General features: G+C 53.5%; 1 protein-coding gene across 5 annotated transcripts; it reads right to left on the minus strand.

Moving 5' to 3' along the window:
- Positions 1 to 117: 117 nt before the first annotated feature.
- NLRX1 (NLR family member X1) lies at positions 118 to 20251 on the minus strand. Of its 5 annotated transcripts, none has more exons than XM_059707639.1 (10): positions 19960 to 20098; positions 12922 to 13038; positions 12010 to 12079; positions 11184 to 11272; positions 10067 to 10686; positions 8666 to 9487; positions 2080 to 2675; positions 1735 to 1821; positions 825 to 1076; positions 118 to 441 (listed from the first exon to the last, which is right to left on the minus strand). In XM_059707639.1, exons 2-10 carry the CDS (start codon positions 12989 to 12991, stop codon positions 120 to 122), a joined length of 2928 nt encoding a protein of 975 aa, XP_059563622.1. In that variant the 5' UTR covers positions 12992 to 13038; positions 19960 to 20098; the 3' UTR covers positions 118 to 119. The 5 variants fall into 5 exon arrangements, with proteins under 5 accessions (XP_059563622.1, XP_059563619.1, XP_059563620.1 ...); XM_059707636.1 differs by having other exon boundaries at positions 12922 to 13046; positions 19960 to 20097; XM_059707637.1 differs by lacking the exon at positions 19960 to 20098 and adding an exon at positions 19355 to 19415 and having other exon boundaries at positions 12922 to 13046.
- Between the last annotated feature and the right edge of the window lie 1500 nt (positions 20252 to 21751).

Raw genomic sequence — 21751 nt, forward strand, 5'->3', positions numbered from 1 at the left:
CTGTGCCAGTCCTTGCCTCCAGCCGCGCAGGAGTCTTCACCGAGCAGCAGGGCCAGGCAGGGGGCCACGGCGGGCAGGGGCTGGGGAGAGGGCCGCCGGCCAGGCGCCTGCAGCCCGTCTCAGCTGCCAGGGCCCCCCAGCCGCTCCAGGAGCGCCGTGACCTCGCCCTCCACGTGCAGCAGCTGGGCCTTGCGCCACGGGTTCAGGGTGGCGCCTCGGTTATCTTCCAGGTCCCGCAGCAAGAGTTGGAGATGGCGCCGGACCCGGGCCCGATCCCAGTTGTGGAGGTTCCGCTGGACTTCACTGAGGATCACCGACCAGTACCGCGACACTGCCGTGCCCTCTGTCAGCGACACCACCACCCGGGCACGGCCCTCCGCCGCGTCCCCCAAGTCCCGCAGCAACTGGCGGCCCTCGGAGCTGAGCTCGTTGAAGTAGAGGCTGGCGGGAGAGAGCAGAGGCGGTGCCATCAGCAGGGCTCTGAGAGGGAGGGGCAGAGGGTGGGAGGGACAGAGAGCAAGGGGGCTCACAGCTCAGCCACCGGCTGTGAAATGCGATGGGTGTGTCTTCAATGAGCCCGAGCTGGGGTGTGGTGGCCCACGGGAGGCAGGGATGCCTGTAGAATTTAGTGGGACCAGGGACTAGGAAGGGGGCCACCAGGAGCCCCGGACAAATGGGGGAAGGAGAGCAGGGAAGGGTTGGCTCCAGGTCAGTTGGCATCACTCCGAGCCAGGCAGAGAGGCCAGGCCCCTCACTCGGGCAGGAACATTGGAGGAGAAGCAGCTGGGGCTGGGGGCTGGGGGCTGGGTGGGGACAAGACTCACTGCAGCAGCTGCAGGGAGGGGTGCTCCCAGGCCGCCTTGGCCACAGCCAGGGCCGCGGTGTCACCGGCGCCATTGTAGGCCACGTTCAGCTCCTGCAGCCGCTGGTTGTGCTGCAGCTGGGCAGCCAGCAGCTCCAGGCCCTCGTCCCCGAGGCCCGTGTGCAGCAGGGACAGGTGTGTCAGGGAGGTGTTTCCCGCCAGGCCCTCCACCAGCGAGGCCACCCCTGCAGCCGTCAGCGGGTTGTTGGACAGCCTGCAGCCACAAGCACCCCAAGGTTACAAGGGCCTGTGGGAGAGACCCCGTGCTTGGGCCCAAAGGGTGCAACCTGGGGTGGAGACCAGCCTGGACACAGAACTGCAGGCCCAGGAGGGAGGGTGGAGACTTGCAGGGGTGGTACCTGCAGAGGAGGGAGAGGGCGGGAGCTGGCTTCTCTCCGCACCCCCTCTCTCCTCTCCCCTCTCCCCTCCCCTCCTCCCTGGAGCCGGGAGCCCGCTGCCCCATCCTTCTTGCCCCCCCTCCTTTCTCTTTCCTCATTCGCCTCCCCTCACTTCAACCAGAAATCGGAAGCCCAGAAGTCTGGTTCCTAGTAAGTCAGTCAACTCTGGGAGCATCGACGGAGTGCCCAGCGTAAGGTCATCCTTGTGAGGCAACACACATCCCGGGATCAGTGGCTCTGTCACCAAGCCACTGGCCTGGGCTCCTATCCAACCCCTTTCCCAGGCTGACTTCAGTCCCATGAGAGGCTCTCTTAGCACCTGTTGCTGGTGGCATCTCACCCCATCCGCCCTCCTGCTTGTCCTGGACCTGGAGTGGGCCTGTGCCAGGCGTGTTGAGGTGGAGCACACCCCTGACCTCAGCTGGCCGCCAGCATGGCCGGTCCTCCCGCAGCCCCCCCAACCCAGGCGCTCACCGCAGGGTGGTGACTTGGCACTGGTCGTGCAGCAGCATCTCTCGGAGGTCCCTGCAGGCCTCCGGGCCCAGGCTGTTGAGCTGCAAGCTGGAGCAGAGGGTGGCCCGATGGGAGGGAGAAACCAGAGAAGTTGAGCCGAGGCTGGCCATCCACTGGCCCGTCTCCCCATCCTGCCTCTGCAGCCCACAACTGTCCTCCCTCCTACTGCTCATCCCCTCCACCCACACCCCCACCCACACCCGGCCCGTGGCCCTTCCTCAGTGCCCCCCGGTCTCCCTGGCACCTCCTCCTCCCACCTCTGCCCCGCCAGCCTCTCCTCTTCATGCCCGAGCACGAGGTCCTCACCCCAGCTTCCGGGCGCGCAAGAGGACGGGCATGAGCGTGCGCAGCCCAGCGGGGTCCAGCTGGCAAGAGGCCAAGTTCACCTCGTCCAGGGCATGCCTGCCACTGCCCAGGACAGCTGCCACCACCGTGCACTTGAGGGGTGTCATGCGCACGCCCGCCAGGTCGAGCCGGCGCAGGGAGCCGAGCACCTCGGCAGAGAAGCGCTGGTTCTGGAACTCGTAGTGGAAGAAGAGCTGGTCCAGGAGCTCTGAGGGGGGCAGCGCCCGCCGGCCCAGCTTGCCCAGCTTCTTCTTGATGGCCTGGGCGTTCTCCAGGGCGTCCAGGTTCTTGATGGGGCAGCCGAGCTGGGCCAGCATGGCCCGGTTCTGGGCAGAGAGCAGCCCCCCCATGAACATGGGGAAGAGCTCGAAGACCTCATCCTCGGGGGCCTCGTCGGGGTGGCGCCGGGGGCCCTCCATGCCCAGGATGCTGGCGCCCATCTGGTCCAGGACGTCATCGTTGTTGTAATCCTCCTCTCGGAACATCTCCAGCACCATGGCCCGGGCCACCGCCTCGCGGTTCTTCCCCACCACTCGCCCGAACACGCGTGGGACCACCTGGGAGAGGAAGAGGGCAGCGGCTGTGGCCTCTGCGTGCCGGCTCCCCGCCTGCCCCAGCCGGGCGTCCCTCCTGCACTCGCAGCACGGTCTGTCTGGTCACATGACTGCCTGGCTGCGACGCCTCCCGGGGCTCCCACTGCCTGCACCGAATAGGAAACTGTTCATAACGGGGCCCCATGTGATCTGCCCGGAGTCCTCCCTCAGCCCGCGTGCTCATGCCCTCCAGACACACATTCTTCTTCCCAGCCCCAGGCATGTCCAGCCCAGGAGGTGGAGGGAAGGAAGCAGCAGATAGCGTGCAGTTAGTGTGGAGCCGCTGGTATGATAACTACATCCCCATCTTCAACATCATCCTCAGAGCAATGACGACTGATGGCACATCCCTCCTCCGTCAGCCGGCATCACTGGTCCCTGCCAACCTCATCACAGGCCTCGCACCCTCACCCTCACCCACGCTGCTTCCCTCGCCAATGCTGAGGTTTCTCCGCCTCCAAAGCTCTCTCCTCTTCAGAGGAGCTCCGCCGATTCTCTCTCTGGGGACCCTCAGGGACCAGAGCGACTGCCCCCCTGCACAGAGGCTTCCTTAGCCGAGGCCAGGCCCCGGACACTCGGCGCCCGGCACTGGGCTGTGCAGGCCCTGACCGTGCGTGCTCATTCCATGGTGATGCTGACGGGCCTGTGTTCAGACCGCACGATGAGAAGACGCAGAAACCTGGGGTTCTATTAACTGGTTTTTCTTAGAATCTAGCACAGCGCCTGGCACATGGCAGGCACGCAAATATTCACTGAAGGGAGGAATGTTGGGGATGTCTGCAGCCCCACCGCTCGTCCCTGCAATTGTTCCGAAAGGACAGGAGGCCCTTGCTCGGGGTGCCACCAGGGGTGCTATGGCACCTCCTCTAAAGTATGGTTTGATTTTTTTCACTTTTTCCAGGCGAGGCTCCGGCCATGGGGGGTAGTGCTCTTGTACTGACCCTAATCTGGTGTTGGGATAAGGAACTGTTCCCCTCGGGTCATGAAGAAGCAGATGGAACTGCCCCCTGCTAGGCAGGCCTCCCTCTGAGCGTGGGGCTAAGAACCCTGACTCTACAGTGGAGGGGTGCTGGGCCCTCCAGGGGACCAGTCTCCCACTGCAGTCGGTGAGGCAAGCACATCCTCGAAGGGTGGGCAGCCCCAGGCGCTACCGCCCATCTGAGGAGATGGTGTGAGAAGGGGTGGGCGGCTGAGCCTGTTTTTATGTTTAAAAATTAAATAGCATCCTCACTATGCAGATGAATGTGTTTCACTCTCCCATTAGGCAATGAGACAGAGTCTATTATCCCCATTTCAGAGATAAGGATGAAGTGAGTCGGAGGAATGGTGGCATGAGCGATCCCCTTGGCCTCTCCCCCTGAAACTTCAACAAGTTAACCAACTATAATTCAACAAAAGCCCCTGCTCAACGCAGACGCAGCCTGAGAGACCCTCGCCATGAACTTCTAAAGGTGGGCAACCAGGCCCGGCCAGCGCAGCTCAGTGGTTGAGCGTGGACCTATGAACCAGCAGGTCACAGTTGGATTCCTGGTCAGGGCACACACCCAGGTAGTGGGCTCGATCCCCAGTGTGGGGCGTATAGGAGGCAGCCAATCAATGGTTTTCTCTCATCATTGATGTGTCTCTCTCTCTCTCCCTCTCCTTCTTCTCTGAAATCAACAAAAATATATTTTAAAAAATAATAATAAAGGTGGGCAACCAGGAATGAACAGGGAGATGAGAAGGGAGGAAAGTGCAGATGGAGCCGCAGACACAGCCCCTGCAGCTGGGAGCTCGCTGCTCGGCCTGGAAAAGAGAGGAAGTGGGCAGTAGCAGGCATTTCCTTCTGCTGGGAGGAGGGGGCAGCCGGGCAGGGCCAGTGGAGTGAGTGACAGAGCCAGCAGACGCCTCACAGAGCACAGGTTTCTGCCCTGCGACTCCCCACAGTCGGGCCTGGTGGTGGTGTTTCAAGCAAAGAAACGGAACCACAGAGCCCGCTGCCACTTGGACTCCCAGTACTCGTCTCCTGGTGCCCTTGGAGTTGGGTCCAGGAGCATATGATCTGTAGACCAAGAGCTACTACAGTAGAACCGCTGTTTCCCTCTGTGACTGATCCCCAGGGGGGTGCTTAGAATGGGACCCTACGGAGGTCAGGGGTCACCATTAAGTGAGGACAAAACAAACCCCACCTCCAAGCAGCACCGCTGCACTGTCTTTGGAAGCCATGGAGTTCAAGACAGATCACAGAGGTAAAAAATATTGCAATCCAGCGCCATCTACTGGAAAATAACAGAAAGACCTCTGCAGAGAAAGGGGCTATTGGGTATTAATAAGACAGATATAAAGGTACCAGTAGAGCCGAAACCGGTTTGGCTCAGTGGATAGAGCGTCGGCCTGTGGACTGAAAGGTCCCAGGTTCGATTCCGGTCAAGGGCATGTGCCTGGGTTGCAGGCACATCCCCAGTGGGAGGTGTGCAGGAGGCAGCTGATCGGTGTTTCTCTCTCATTGATGTTTCTGGCTATCTCTCTCCCTTCCTCTCTGTAAAAAAATCAATAAAATATATTTTAAAAAAAGAAAAGGTACCAGTAGAGGCAAAGGAGAGCAGCAAATACCATTAATCACCACGGTAACGAGGATGATCAGAAAGAAAGCTGGAACACCATGGAAATATGTGACATAAATGTCAGAGATTTCAAGATCGCTGTTCTGAAAATACTCAATCAGATGCGAGAATATACAGACAGGCAATTCAATGCACTCAGAAAACAAATCAATGAACAAAACAAGTACTTTACCAAAGAGATTGATCCTTTAAAAAAGGATCAATGTGGTTCAGTGGTTGAGCGTCAAACCATGAGTCAGGAGGTCATGGTTCTATACTCGGTCGGGATACATGCCCAGGTTGCCCGCTCAATCCCCAGTAGGGGGTGTGAAAGAGACAGTCAATCAGTGATTCTCTCTCATCATTGATGTTTCTATCTCTCCCTCTCATTTCTCTCTCTCTAAAATCAATAAAATAAATTTAAGAAAAAAATAATCAGAAATCCTGGAAATGAAGCATGCAATTAAGGAGATTAAACATAAACTACTTGCCCTAGCAGGTTTGGCTCAGAGGATAGCGTCAGCTTGCAGACTGAAGCATCCGGGTTTGATTCCAGCCAAGGGCACATGCCCAGATTACAGGCTTGATCCACAGTGGGGGTCGTGCTCTCTATCCCTCTCCCTTCCTCTCTGAAGTCAATAAAAATATATAGATATTTTAAAAGTAAACTTACTAAACACAGAAAACAGAGCCAACTAGATGGAGGAAAGAATTAGTGATATCAAAGATAGGAATCTAGAAATGATGCAGAAGAAAGAAGACAGACCTGACCATAAAGAAAAATTGCTCAATGGGTAGAGCGTTGGCCTGAGGACTGAAAGGTCCCAGGTTCGATTCTGGTCAAGGGCACATTCCCGGGTTGCGGGCTCAATACCCAGTGTGGGGCGTGCAGGAGGCAGCCAATCAATGACTCACTCATTGATGTTTCCATCTCTCTCTCCCCCTCCTTTCCTTTCCGAAATCAATAAAAAAATATATATTAAAAAGAAAAGTGAAAGAGCTCTATGAGAACCCTCTGACTCCATCAGAAAAAGCAATATTAGAATAATTCTGGAAGAGGAAGAGGGGAATGGAGAGTCTATTCAAACAAACAGTGGGTGAGAACTTCCCAACCTATGGCAAGAACTGAATCCTTGAATCCAAGAAGCAAACAGAACCCTGGTTACTCAATCCAAAGAGGCCCTTTCCAAGGCACTTTATATTAAAACTGTCAAAAATCAGTGACAATGAAAAACTTCTTAAAACAGCCAGGAAAAAGAAGGAAGGGACCTACAAAGGAAAACCCATCAGAACTTCATCTGACTTCTCAGCAGAAACTCTACAAGCCAGAAGAGAGTGGAACCAAATATTAAAATGTCTGAAAGAGAGAAATTACCAGCCATGAATAATATATCCGGCAAAATAATCCTTTAAATATGAAGGAGAAATAAACACGACCCCAGACATAGAGAAGCTGAGGGATTTTATCACCAGAAAAACCTTCATTGCAGGAAATACTCAAGGGAGTTACTCTACCTGAAACAAAGAACATATATTTAAATATATTTTTTAAAAAACTTCTGGGAGCCCTGACTGGTTTAACTCAGTGGATAGAGCATCGGCCTGCAGACTGAAGGATCCCAGGTTCAATTCTGGTCAGGGGCATGTGCCTTGGTTGTGGGTGTGTCCCCAGTAGGGGGCATGCAGGAGGCAGCTGATCGATGTTTCTCTCTCATCGATGTTTCTGGCTCTCTATCCCTCTCCCTTCCTCTCTGTGAAAAGTCAATAAAATATATGAAAAAAAAAAACAAACTTCTGGGATGCGGCAAAAGCAGTAATAAGAGGGAATGGGACCCTACGGATCATTACAGGCCTATTCAAGAAATAAGAGAAATCCCAAGTAAACAACCTAACTTCACATCTTAAAGAACTATAAAAAGAAAAACAAAAGCAACCCAAAGTCAGCAGAAAAAAGGAAATAATAAAAATTAGAGCAGAATGGAATGAAATAGAGAACAGAAAGACTAGACAAAAAAATTAATAAAATGAAGAGCTGTGTTGTTGTTTTTTAAGATTAATAAAATTGACAAACCCCTGGCTAGATTCACTAAGGCAGTGGTTCTCAACCTTCTGGCCCTTGAAATACAGTTCCTCATGTTGTGACCCAACCATAAATTATTTTCGTTGCTACTTCATAACTGTAATATTGCTACTGTTATAAATCGTAATGTAAATATCTGATATGCAGGATGGTCTTAGGCGACCCCTGTGAAAGGGTCGTTCGACGGCCAAAGGGTTCGCGACCCACAGGTTGAGAACCACTGCACTAAGGAAAAAAGCGAAAAGATCCATATAAACAAAATCAGAAATGAGAGAAGTCACCACAGACATCACAGATATACAAAGGATCATGCTAGACTATTATGAAAGATTATATGCCACCAAATTCAATAACCTTCCAGAAATAAGGGCTAGGAGCAGAGGTGTGGAAGAAAACCATCTTAGAACTGTAGGGTTGTTATTAAAGTCCCTGCACCCTCAGCACAATTCACAATAGCTAAGACCTGGACACAGCCCAAGGGCCCATCAGCGGACGAGTGGATAAAACGATGGGGCACATTTACGCCGTGGAACACTGTGCAGCAGTAAAAGAGAAGGGTCTCTTACCCTGTGAGACAGCATGGAGGGGCCTGGAGAGTATCATGCTGAGTGACATAAGCCAGTCAGAGAAAGACAAGTGTCACTGATCTCACTCACATGTGGAATCTAAGGAACAAAATAAACTGATGGACGGAGTGGATCCAGAGACATGGGAGCAGGGAACAGAGTGCGGAATCTCGGAGGGAAGGCGGGGGAGGCTGGGTGGGTGGGAGGTGATCAACCAAGGACCATGGACAGACAATGGGGTGGTGAAGGTCTGGAGGGGGGCAGGGGTGAACTGGAGGGGTGCAATGGGAGGGAAAGGGGGACATATGTAATACTTTTAACAATAAAGATTTTAAAAATAAATAAATAAATAAAGTCCCTGCATCCTCAAATTCCCCTCCCAGCCTGTAGCTTCTCTCCGCCCTTCTTAACGCCCCAGTCCCACTAAAGCCACACTGACCTGGCTGGTACAGCTCAGTGGCGGGCATTGATTCCCTGTCAGGGCACATGCTCAGAATGCGGGCTAGATCCCCAGGGTGGGGCGAGCAGGAGGCAGCCTATCAATGCTTCTCTCTCCCTTTCCCTTCCTCTCTCAAAGCAATAAAATAAAATAAAATATAAAGTAAAATAAAGCCACATTGCCCAAATCTGAAACCAGAGCCAAAGGAAGGGCTCCGAGCTCTGCAGGAGCAGCCCTTTCCTTCTGGGAGGGAAGCAGGAGGCCGCTGGGGGCCGCGCTGGTGTTACCTTCAGCAGGTTAAAGAGCACGGGCAGGATCCGCAGCGGCAGCAGCTTGGCCACGATGCCCAGGACCAGGCTGACGTCCTCCCCGACGCGGCCTGCCAGCTCGGCCACGTCCTTGCCCACCCGCTGCAGCGTGGTCTTGCGCAAGCCCAGCACAATGTAGAGGGCGGCCAGGTACTCCTGCATGGCCGGCACAGTGAACACGAAGGTGCCGGGGTGCCCCGGCTCCACGCACGGGGCCAGGAAGAAGCGCAGGGCGTCCCCGCGGAAGATGTGCAGCAGCTGGAACTCCTCCTCCGTGCGGACGCCCGCCTCCAGGCAGCCGCGCACGTCCTCCTCGGAGAAGCGGGTCTGGCGGGAGGACACCCCCTCGTAGGCCAGCTTGCCCATGGTCCGGGCGGCGTAGGCCATCAGCGACAGCTGCGCGGGGTCGCCGCTGGCCAGCACCTCCCCACTGAAGTTGAGGCGCAGGAAGCTGGTGTAGATGCCGGTGAGGGTCTGGCCGGCCGGGGTGGGCGCGTGCAGGAAGTGCAGGGTGGCGCACACCAGCCAGCAGTAGGAGGGCAGGAAGCAGGCGGCCGTGATCTGGTGGTGGCCCTCCAGGTTCCGGGACAGCATCTCCACTAGGCTGTCCCGCTGCGCCGCCGTGGCCGGGACGTCCGCACCCCCGGCGCCGGGCCCGCAGTCCGGCTGGTGGAGGCGCAGCTGGAAGTAGAGCTTCTGCAGGTTGGTGTCGGAGAAGCCGCAGATCTCGCCGTAGCGGCCCACGTACTTGCTGGGGATGCGGCCCACGGCGGAGGGCCGGGTGGTCACCAGGATGCTGGCCTGGAAGAGCAGAAGCAAGGGTCAGAGAGCCCTTATACCCCGGGAGCGCCTGAGGACCGAGTGTCCCAGGGTGGGAATGACGACTGTAATGAGGATAACTAACCATGACCGTGCACCTGCTAGGAGCCCGCGCACTGTGCGCACAGCGTCTATGTAGTTAGTGCCGCGTCCATCGGCATAACTCAAGAGGAAAAAACAGAAAGAAGTGTGGCAAGTTGGTGACTTGTTCAAAGACACACAGCTGGGAAGTGGTGGGGCCAGGATGTGAACTCGCCCAGGACCTCTCCCCCCAATCAATATGCAAGCCGGCCGGTGTGGCTCAGGGGTTGCGCATTGACCTATGAACCAGGAGGTCACGGTTGGATTCCCGGTCAGGGCCCAGGCCCAGGTTGTGGGCTTGGCCCCCGGTGTAGGGTGTGCAGGAAGCAGCAGATCAATGATTCTCTCATCACTGATGTTTCTCTCTCTCTCTCCCTCTATGAAATCAATAAAAATATATATTTTAACCATGCAGGCCTAAGACACAAAAACTCGTAGGTGGCAAATCAGGGATAGAGAGGCAGGCAGGGGGGCACCCACCTCGGGCAGCATGTATTTGCGCAGCAGGTTGACGAGGATGGCAGCCGGCGCCGCTGGCTCCTGGGGGTCACTGCAGAGCCCCGTGCCTGCCAGCCGGAAGTCCAGGTTGAGCCGCTCCAAGCCATGCAGCACAAACAGCAGGCGAGAGCCCGCTGCGGCCATCAGGGGCAGAACCTCCTTCAGGGCCGTGTAGCGCCGGGCCACCAGCTGGCACAAGGAGGCCGGGGCCAGGCCCAGGGACGACAGGTCCTCACAGGAGAAGGGAATGAGCAGCTCGAAGGCTGGCAGCCGCCCGTAGCACCAGTCCAGCACCATCTTGCGCACCAGTGTGCTCTTGCCGGTGCCCACGGTGCCATACAGGACCACCGTCTGCACCTGGCACCCACAGGCGTCCGGGTCAAAGAGCTGAGACAGGGCCAGGGGGGGGCGCGTGGCCGGGGGTGGCCGCGAAGGGGAACGAAGCTCCGAAGGCGGGCGAAGCAGCTCATCGGGGGCACTCTCACGGACCACGGGGTCCACATGCACCGTGTCTAGTGCAAAGGTCGGGCCGAACTGGCGCTCTTCCCGGGGCAGCCGGCTGAACCACTCAGCCAGGTTCCGGCGGTGCTGCTGGATGGCCTCTGGATGGGAAGGCAGAGGGAACGGGCGGGAAACAGGGCGGGTGGAGTGGGGGAGGGTCAGGCTGCGGCGTCAGACAGCACAGGAGGTGCTGGCGCTCAGATGGTGCCATGCATCCCTCAAAAGACAGTCTAGAAAGGTGGAACCCTGGGGCAGAAAGTGGGGAGCCAGGGGATGAGGGATGCTGAGCCTGGGTTCACTGGCTTCACAATGAGATTAAAGGGAAATCTTTTTCCAACTGCTAGACCCAGTGTGTTAAAGGCAGGGATGGCACCTCCTTCCCAGGGCTTTGCACATGTGTGCACTGCAGGAGAGCTGTAGGAAGGGATGCACAGACAGATGGGTGATGGGTGAGGGCGGTGGCCACTGATGGGTGATGCCAGTGGGTCCTCCATGCCTCTCTCCCTGCCTGCTTCTCCCCCAGACCCCTCCCCCGACCCCCACCCGGGATCCCCGCCAGCCCCTCCCCTCAGGCTGGCCAAGGAACCAATCTCTTTACCAGCAGCAGAGATGCTCCGTAACGCCGGTCCATGCCTCCCTGACGGGGGAACACTGCCCACTGAACTTCCATAGTGATGGGTAAAGGCCCTGGGAGCAAGGAGAAGGGATGAGCTGGGGCTTGGCTGCTGAGCTCAGTCCCTGCACAAGCGTGGAGCCCAGGCCTGTTTGGAATGAGGAACTTCTGGCTTCCTGAGACCCAGGCCCAGACCTGGACACCCAGGTTAAGACTCTGACTCTCACCCCTCCCAGAGACTGAAGTCTCACCCCTCGCCCTCCAGCCCCCCAGAGCTGCCTGTCTGGAACTCAGGAATTCAGCCTGGTCCCTGCCAGACTCCACCCACCTCCCACAGATCCACCCACTGGCTGACTTGTGCTGTAAATAATATAAGGCAACTTCCTCTTAAGCCTGGTGCTCTCTCCAAGTCCTGACCCTTCCCAGGCTCCTCGGCTATGCCCAGGTATATTCTAAGGCAGTGGTTCTCAACCTTCCTAATGCCGCGACCCTTTAATACAGTTCCTCACGTTGTGGTGACCCCCAACCATCAAATTATTTTCGTTGCTACTTCATAACTGTAATGTTGCTACTGTTATGAATCATAACGTAAATATCTGATATGCAGGATGTATTTTCATTGTTACAAATTGAACATAATTAAAGCATAGTGATTAATCACAAAAACAATATGTAATTATATATGTGTTTTCCAATGGTCTTAGGCGACCCCTGTGAAAGGGTCGTTCGACCCCCAAAGGGGTCGCGACCCACAGGTTGGTGACCCACAGGTTGAGAATCACTGTTCTAAGGTATGACATCAAGGCCTCACCTAGGGGGGCCAAGGGGACACCCGCCTTTAAGGGCCCAATTCCAGTGGATCATCCAGGGGATATTTTCATCTGCAGAGAGAAGAGAGAAGGAAGAAATAGCATCCAGATCCCACCCATATTTCCCCACCAAGACACAGACCCATGTCTATCTCAAACCCCCCTTATTTGCTCTTACACATCATGTACCACCCCTCTGTAGCAGCTATGATGCAATTTTATATTATACCCTGTGACCACTGGATTAACATTCATTTCCACCACCACCCACCACAAGAGCAGGATCACATCTTTTTTTACACAATTATATACTTAGAACTTAGCACAATTATATACTTGGCACACAGCAGGCACTTAAAAAATATTTGTTGGCCCTAGCCGGTGGTTAGAGTGTCGGCCTGCACATCAGATGGTCGTGGGTTAGATTCCTGGTCAAAGGCACATACCTCGGGTTGCAGGTTCCCCAGCCCCAGTTGGGTGCGTGCAAGAGGCAACCAATCGATGTGTCTCTCTCATGTCAATGTTTCTCTTTCTCTCTCTCTCTCTCTTTCTCTCTCTCTCTCTCTCTCTCTCTCTCTCCCTCCCTTCCCTCCCTTATACTCTCTATAGAAATCAATGGAAAAATATTATTGGGGAGGACTAAAATATATATATTTGTTGAATACAAAATGAAATCAGACAAGTGTTCCTGGACTTATTTAGCTACAGGAAACCTCACCTAGGCTGACTCCCCTATTTCAGGATGAGAAAAAGGAAGCTGAGAGAGATGAGGTGACTTGCCCAAGGCCAACAGCTAGTGAACCCCAGAGCTGGGACTGGCACCCCTGGCGTCTGAATCCCTGCCTTCTTGGAGGCACCATCTGGACTCAAAAGGAAGCAAGAGGCAGAAACAGAAACCCCTGCTGCCAACTTACTTGCTGGCTGGGGTGCTCTTGCCAGGCCAGGCCCCCAAAAGGCCCAGGGCAGATGGCGACTCCACCTCATGGTAGAAGAGACGGTCCGAGCCAGGGGTTGGCACACCACCTTCTATCCTGTTCCCCTGTAAAAAGAATGGTGTGAATGGACCGTGCTTGCCCTTCCCTCTCCCACCTCCTTGTGCAGCCAAGGAAAGTCCTTCTCCTCAGGAAAGCATGAGCCTTTCCTGAAATGTCAGCATTGCTACAGCCCTGGCCTGGCCTTCAGAACTCCTCCCTCTTCCACATCCCCCACCTGAGTGATCCGTTTTATCTCCTCCATCCTAGTGCCTCTCCCCTGGGGCTTCAGGAAGGTCTTTCCCCTGAGTTTCACCCTAGTGAATGGCCAATGTAGGGGTCCTTTTTTTGGCTTGACTGCCAGCAAGCTCAGATGAGTCCTGTGTTCATTTCCAGTGGTTTTTCTAAGCCAACCTTTTTCAGTAATAATATTCTACTCTTCTCTGCATTCCCTCCCCCCAGGTATCAGGTCCTTTTAGCTGAGTTTTCACAGTTTATGACTTTATCTTCTCTGTGACATTTATGTATGCTGCCTTTGAGGCTGGCCTAAATAATAAATAAATAAGGGGAACCAAGATGGCAGCATAGGTAAATGCTGGTACTCACCATCTCCCACAACCATATCAAAATTACAATTAGCCCTAGCCAGTTTGGCTCAATGGATATTGTCAACCTGCCAACTGAAGGTCCCAAGTTCAATGCTGGTTAAGGGCTCATGCCTGGGTTGGGCTGTGGGCTCAGTCCCAGTGGGGGATGTGCAGAAGGCAGATGATCAATGATTCTCTCTCATCATTGATGTTTCTATCTCCCTCTCCCTTCCTCTCTGAAATAAATTTAAAAAAATTTTAAATTTACAACTAAAATACAGAACAACCATGATTCAGAACTGCCTGAAACCTGGCTGAATGGAAGTCCTACAATTAGAGAAGAAGAAAGTGCTTTGAGACTGATAGAAGGGGTGGAGGTACAGAATGAGCTGGTCTGGCACCCATGTATGGCGTTTTTTTAATCGGGAGGGATAGCTCCAAGGCATCCTATGAGAAGCAGGGGGCCCGAGCCCCACACCATACCCCCAGCCCAGAGTTCCAGAGCTGGGAAGAGAAGTCCCCATATTTTCAGGCTGTAAAAACCAGCAGGGATTGTGGCTGAGTGACACAGAGGTTGCTGGAGTCCCAGGTGCTCCTATTAAAGGGCCCAAATATTAACTTACATGCTCTGCTTCCTCTGAGCTCCAGAGCCCAGCAGCAGCTTTAGGGGAAGCCAGAGACATAAGGGGAGAAACTGGACTGTCTGGCAATGGGGCAGGAACTCAGAAGCAGCTTTCTCCAAGACAGGGGTGCTCACAGGGGTCACTGTTCCTATGCTGGGACCTCCCCAGTTGTAGAGCTGACTAGAAGCCATATTTGAGTCTCCATCAGCCGGGTGTACACTGTTTGCTCCATCCTAGTGACTCCCTGAGACCCCACCCCATCCAATTTTCAGCCTCACCCACGCAGTTTGGAGCTGCTTTTCCATATGAATGGCCTGTCCTAGCTCAGGCTTCAGACTTTGCTAAAATCTCTTAAACAAGCAGCAGCTGGAGTCAGCATGCCCCCAAACCTATCAATAAAAGACCAAAGACCCAGCACTGGCACCAGCCTGCCTTGCTTCATAGCTGGGCCTCACAAGCCCAATACAAGTAGCAGTCATCTGCAGATCTCTCTGTAGCTCCTACTGGGTAGCCCCAGGAAGTGGCTGACTGTGCACCTCCCAGGAGGTCCCAGAGCCAGTGTACCTGGTGGACAGCTTCAGACCATAGCAGATTACAACTCTACACATCCACAGTGACACACTCAATAGGCAGACTCAGTGAGCACCAAAGCCCAACTGAAGCAAGTCCTGCTCCACAGGGGTGTCTCCTGCACAGCAGCTCTTCCATTGTAGACTCAGTTGGTCCTCACAATCAATTGGTCTGGGGGTCAATTCCTCTCAGGGACACTTGCCAACAGTAATCAAGGCTCAACTACAAGACTGAGGAGGCTGAGCCACTGTGCCCTACAGGACACCTACTACACAAGGCCACTCTACCAATTCAGAAGACAGCTTCAAGCGTACCAACATTCGCATTATGGGGGTGCCAGAAGGAGAAGAGAGAGAGCAAGATGTTGAAAACCAATTTGAAGAAATAATGACAGAAAACGTCCCCTACCTGGTGAAAGAAATAGACTTAAAGTTCAGAAAGCACAACGAATCCTAAACAAGAAGACCCAAAGAGGCCCACACCAAGACACATCATAATTAAAATGTCAAGGGCTAAAGACAAAGAGAGAATCTTAAAAGCAGCAAGAGAAAAGTAGTTAGTTACCTACAAGAGAGTACCCATATGACTGTCACCTGATTTCTCAACAGAAACTTTGCAGGCCAGAAGGGAATGGCAAGAAATATTCAAAGTGATGAATAGCAATGACCTACCATCAAGATTACTCTACCCAGCAAAGTTATCACTTAGAATTGAAGGTCCAATACAGATCTTCACAGACAAAAAAAAAGCTAAAGGAGTTCATCACCACCAAACCAATATTATATGAAATGATGGAGGGTATTCTTTAAGAAAAAGAAAAGAAGAAGAAAAATATGAACAATAAAATGATAATGAATACATATCTACCAATAACTGAATCAAAAAATAAAAATAAATGAACAAGAAATCTAATGAACAAAATAAACAGATGAATAAAATAGAATCAAGAGGCATGGAACAGATTGATTAATCTCAAAGAGAAGGGGGATGGGCGGGGATGGGAAGAGATTAACCAAAGGTCTTATATGCATATATGCATTACCTGTGGACACAGGCAATAGGGTGGTGAAGGACTGGGATGGGGCAAGAACAAAGTAGAGGGGGGCAATGGAGAGGTAAAAGGGGGACATCTGTAATACTCTCAACAATAAAGATTTAAACAAATAAAAAATAAGTTAATGAGCCCTAACCAGTTTGGCTCAGTGGATAGAGCTCGGCCTGCGGACTGAAAGGTCCCAGGTTCGATTCCGGTCAAGGGCATGTACCTTGGTTGCGGGCACATCCCCAGTAGGAGGTGTGCAGGAGGCAGCTGATCAATGTTTCTCTCTCATCGATGTTTCTAACTCTCTATCCCTCTCCCTTCCTCTCTGTAAAAAATCAATAAAATACATTAAAAAAAAATAAGTTGGAGAAACCAAGATGGCGGCATACATAAACACCGGAGTTTGCTGTCTCGAACAACCACTTCAAAAATACAACTAAAAGACAAAAGGGACATCATCCAGAACCACAGGAAGGCGGGCTGAGTGGAAATTCTACAACTAGAAGGAAAAAGAAAAGCATACCGAGATTCAGAGGAGGCACAGTACGGAAGTAAAATACTAAGGTGTGGAGGTGCATGCGGAGCGTGCTGGCGGCTGAGGGCACGGTTGTCGTTTTCAATCGGGAGTGAGTCTCAGGCTCTGAGCTCCAGTTCCGGGCAAGTCTCTAGGGACCCAGACTCATACAGGAGAAGTGGGACTGTCTGGCATCGGTCGAAACCTGAGGGCAGCTTTCTCTCTGAGGGGCTTGCTGTGATTACTGGGACACTGAGAAGCAGAGCCTCTGAGGGCAAGACTGAGAGCAGCCATAACTGCTAGCCCCGCCCTGTTGATCCTGTGGGACCTGCCCCGCCCAAGCCCTGCAGGGAGGCTTTTGCTGGATAGCCTCAGGCAAAGGCTAGATTAGCACCTCCCTAGAGATCCAGGAGCCAGGAAACCCAGAGGTCAGAGTGGGACCATCCAGTTTGCAGCTCCGTGGAACCATAAAGGACACACTCAGGGGGCAGACTCAGTGAGCACCAAAGCCCCATTAAAGCAAGTCTTTCCCCATAAGGGTATCTCCAGCACAGAAGTTCTCCCACTGTAGACATAGCTGATTCTCACAACCAATTGGCCTGGAGGTCAATTCCTCTCAGCAATAACTACAACAATCAAGGTTTAACTACAACAAGACTGTGCACAAAGCCCACAAGGGGGTGCACCAAGAGTGTCTACCTCAGGTAATTGGGACACTTAGCACAGAAAGTCACTCTATTGACACAGCAAAGCATAAAAAAATGCCAAGACAAAGAAACAGGACACAAATGACAGAAATGAAGGAAAGCAAACTGCTGGATACAGAGTTCAAAACCACACTTTTAAGGTCTTTAAAGAACTGTCTAGAAGCCGCTGATAAATTTAGTAAGGCCCTCGAAAAGACTGGTGAAACCGCCGATGAATGTAGTGAGATCCTCAAGAAATCTAATGAGACCCTCAATGTTGTGATAAAGGACCAACTAGAAATTAAGCATACACGGACTGAAATAAAGGGTATTATACAGAGTTCCAACAGCAGACTAGAGGATCACAAGAATCAAGTCAAAGATTTGAAATACGAAGAAGCAAAAAACACCCAACCGGAAAAGCAAAATGAAAAAAGAATCCGAAAATACGAAGATAGTGTAAGGAGCCTCTGGGACAGCTTCATGCATACCAACATCAGAATTATAGGGGTGCCAGAAGAAGAGAGAGAGAAAGATATTGAAAACCTATTTGAAGAAATAATGACAGAAAACTTCCCCCTCCTGGTGAAAGAAATAGACTTCCAAGTCCAGGAAGCGCAGAGAACCCCAAACAAAAGTAATCCAAAGAGGACCACACCAAGACACATCATAATTAAAATGCCAAGAGCAAAAGACAAAGAGAGTATCCTAAAAGCAGCAAGAGAAAGACAGTCAGTTACCTACAAGGGAATACCCATACGACTGTCAGCTGATTTCTCAACAGAAACTTTTCAGGCCAGAAGGGAGTGGCAAGAAATATTCAAAGTGATGAATACCAAGAACCTACAACCAAGATTACTTTATCCAGCAAAGCTATCATTCAGAATTGAAGGTTAGGTAAAGAGCTTCACAGATAAGAAAAAGCTAAAGGAGTTCATCACCACCAAACCAGTATTATATGAAATGCTGAAAGGTATCCTTTAAGAAGAAGAGGAAGAAGAAGAAAAAGGTAAAAATACAAATTATGAACAACAAATACACATCTATCAACAAGTGAATCTAAAAATCAAGTGAATAAATAATCTGATGAACAGAATGAACTGTTGATTATAATAGAATCAGGGACATAGAAAGGGAATGAACTGACTATTCTTGGGGGGAAAGGGGTGTGGGGGGTGTGGGAAGAGGTTGGACAATAATCGTGCACCTATGGATGAGGACAGTGGGTGGGGAGTGAGGGCGGAGGGTGGGGCGGGAACTGGGTGGAGGGGAGTTATGGGGGGGAAAAAGAGGAACCAATGTAATAATCTGAACAATAAAGATTTAATTAAAAAAAATAAGTTAATGAACTTCCTACTTGACATCTCCAAGTATCCTGCCAATACTTGAAACTTCACACATGGAAAACAAAACTCCTCATTCCCCTCCCCTTTCAGTGACTTCACTGCAAACCTTCCCATTCACGATTTACACTAGGAATCTGACTTCTTTGTCTGCAAATCCCCCCTCCCTCCTTTACAGTGGAAACAGGCTTTGCCAGCCTGTTCTGATTGCATTATCCGTACTGTCCCTGTGCGAATGCAGACCTTCTGCAGACTTCCGGGGACCCCTCCCCCTTACTGGCCTCTCTTCAGTCTCATCATTCCAACCCCTCATCCCAGACACCAATCAGCTCCCTGAAACCCTAGGTTATAAATAGAGCACAAACACCTGGCCCACACCAACTGTTTTTGAGTTTGCCCCAACCCGCACGTCACTTGCCAGGTTCATTGAATTCTTGCTGGCACCTTCCTGTGTTCAAACACTTTCTCCAGATTGGAATGACCTCTTCCCCCCCCCACCCCACCCCCGGTCAGCATCCTCCCCAATCTTTTAAGACCCTGCCCACAGGTCCTGTCTCCCGAAAGTCGCCCCTGGTTCCTCTAGGCTCCCTGACGCGGAGCCAGCTGCTCTTTGGCATCTGATTTCCAGAGACATGGCTCCTCACGGGCAGGGCACACTTAGGGGCACTGGCTGCGCCAGGCCCACCGCCAGTGGGGCCAACCAGTGGTGACCCGGGCGGTGGAGGGGGGCTGAGAGAGGCCCTGGAAAGCCGAGGAAAGCTGGGAAACTAGCTCGGGGTGATCCAATCAGACCCAGGGCCACGACTCAAGCGGGGACTCGCAGAAGCGGGGAAGGGCAATGCTCCCAAGATCACCCCGGGTCGGGGCAGCGAGAAAAGGAGGCGACTCGGCAGGGGAAGTGCAAGGGCTGAGCTCCCCAGACCAGCGCTCCTCCCCCAAACTGGGTCCCAATAGCCTCGGCGTTCCCGCGGCTTCGGACCGGGAACAGAGCCGGCCCGGAAGCCCACCCACCGCTCGGCGGAGCAGCGTCGTCCTCCGGCCCGAACTCCAACGACGCTTGCGCAGCCCCGCCCGCCACGCCCAGGCCACGCCCCGCTCAGCCACGCCCCGCGCGCCCAGGGGCCCGGGATCCCGCCGTCCGCCAGCGTCTCCCACTGGCGCCGGGTCCCCGGCGTCCTGCCCGCCCGCCTGGCATCCGGCCCTGGCGGCGGGCACGGGAGAGGGCGAGGCCAGGCGACCCAGGTCCTCGGTCCCGGGGGCCGGCGGACGGCAAGGGGGACCGGCGCCCGGAGAGCAGGCTGGGGCGGGGGCGGCTCCCCGCGCGCCCCGGCCCCGCCCTCCGGTCTTCCCCCCGGGCGGCCCGGCTGGTCGGACTGCCCCCGCAGGCTGCCAGCGCCAGGCCACTCGGGGGCCTCACCGACCACCTCCGGGGAGGGCTGGTTGTTTTGCCCATTTTACAGCTGGAGGAGCCGCGGCATGGAAGGGTGCAAGGACTCGCGCAGGTGAGCCCGATTGGGAAGCGAGAGTCAGAACCAGAATCGGGTCGAGCCTCCCTGGGCGCCCCGCCGTGCCGAGGCGGTCCTCCCTCTGGCCTCTTCTCCAAGGCCGCAGCCTACCTCCCGGCAGAGGCCCCGTCCAGCGCTCCTTGGCCCCTTCCTTCCGCCCCTGGCGCTGCGGACCAGACCTGTGCGCGGCTTCTGGTCACTTGGGTCAAGGAAGGAGGACGAAAGGGGCCAGAGCAGCCGCGTCCACCCCAACCTGCGCGTCTTGTGTGGCACCCAGTCACGGCCTAGCCCTGGAGCTTCCTGGTCCTCAGAGCCCCACCCGCTCCCATGCAGGACACACCCCGGGCCTGTCGTGATGGAGGAGCCACCCACCACCACAGCAGGGCATGCCCACATGCCAGCACGCGCGCCAGTGTGCACGGACAGGCGTCACTGGGGAGCGCAGGGGCTGCTGGGGCGGGGCTGTGTGATCGCCACCCCCACCCCCCCAGGTAGCCCAGCGGTTCCCAGCGGGGCACACGCCCCACAGGGGGACAGTTTGATAGTTACGGGGGCAATTCGAAAATGAGTTATTAACAGTGAATTTTTTAATTTCTTATGGTTCTAGGGGCCTCATATACAGTATATAAATATATATTTTGACATACTTATGCATTTCAGTTCTCTATTATGTTTTGAAACTTCATTTTCTATTTTTTCATATCACTTCATATTTTTTTGCAATAATTTCTTCCTCAGTACTTCAACTGTCCTTTCGTTCTTTTATTTTTCTCTTTTATGGATGCCCTGTTTTTTGGAAGCTTGTTTAGACCAAGTTAATGGCCTTTTAGGCCTCCTGCATGTGAATAGCTCACGTTTTGAATAATGAGGATTGTATGTCACGGGGGCATCAGGGTTTTAGAGATGCTTAGGTGGGGCATGGCCAAAAGAAGGTTGGGAACCACTGGTCTAGACCGAAGGCAGTGCTGATGAACACATGGTATTGGGGTGGTGCTGAACAAGGGGTGCAGGGACCATATAGACTCCAGCAGCTCCCCTCCAGGGGCCCAGATGATGGTCCTTCAGAGGAGACAGAGGCTTAGGAAAGTCCTGGGGATTGGGGGGAGCATGAACTGCCTCTGGCAGAGGAGATGACTGCTGAGCTGGATTCTAAGAAATAAGGCCAGGCCCCACTGGCTTGGCTCAGTGGATGGAGCATCAGACCCAAGGGTCCTGGGTTCGATTCCAGTCAAAGGCTCCTCCCCAGCCCCGGCCCTGGTCAGGGCGCATGCAGGAGGCAACCAGACAATGTGTTTCTCTCTCATCGATATTTCTCTCTGTCTTTCCCTCTCCCTTCCATGCTCTCTAAAATCAGTGGGAAAATATTCTCAGGTGAGGATTAAAAAAAGAAAGACGTCCAGGAAGGGAATTCCAGGCAGCAGGGGAAATGGCACGTTTGCATTGAAAGAGGTATTCTGAAAGGGGAGTAGAAAGGGCTGGGGAGAGGGAAGTAGTCACCCAATGAATGTGGGCTGATGTGGCATTTTGGGCCTGGGGACTCCCCTCGCTTCACCCCCCTTACCACATCGTGTGAGGCAGAGGGCCCCTGGCTGCAGTGACTTGCCCCAGCTCAGAGCAGGTTCCCTCCCCCGGGTATGACAGTCCTGTCAGCTTTTGTAAAGTTTTAGCTTTTTGGTTTTTTTTTTAAATTGATTTCAGAGTGGGAGAGAGAGAGAAATACCAATGATGGGAGGAAATCGATCGGCTGCCTCCTGCACAGCCCCACTGGGGACCAATACCATAACCCGGCATGTGCCCTGACTGGGAATGGAACCATGATTTCTTAGTCCATAGGTCCACGCTCAACACTCAGCCACACCAGTCCGGCCATGTCAGCTTTTTAATAACATAGGATTTGACTGGC

Source organism: Myotis daubentonii, chromosome 9, assembly GCF_963259705.1.
Source record: "Myotis daubentonii chromosome 9, mMyoDau2.1, whole genome shotgun sequence".
Classification (NCBI taxonomy): domain Eukaryota; kingdom Metazoa; phylum Chordata; class Mammalia; order Chiroptera; family Vespertilionidae; genus Myotis; species Myotis daubentonii.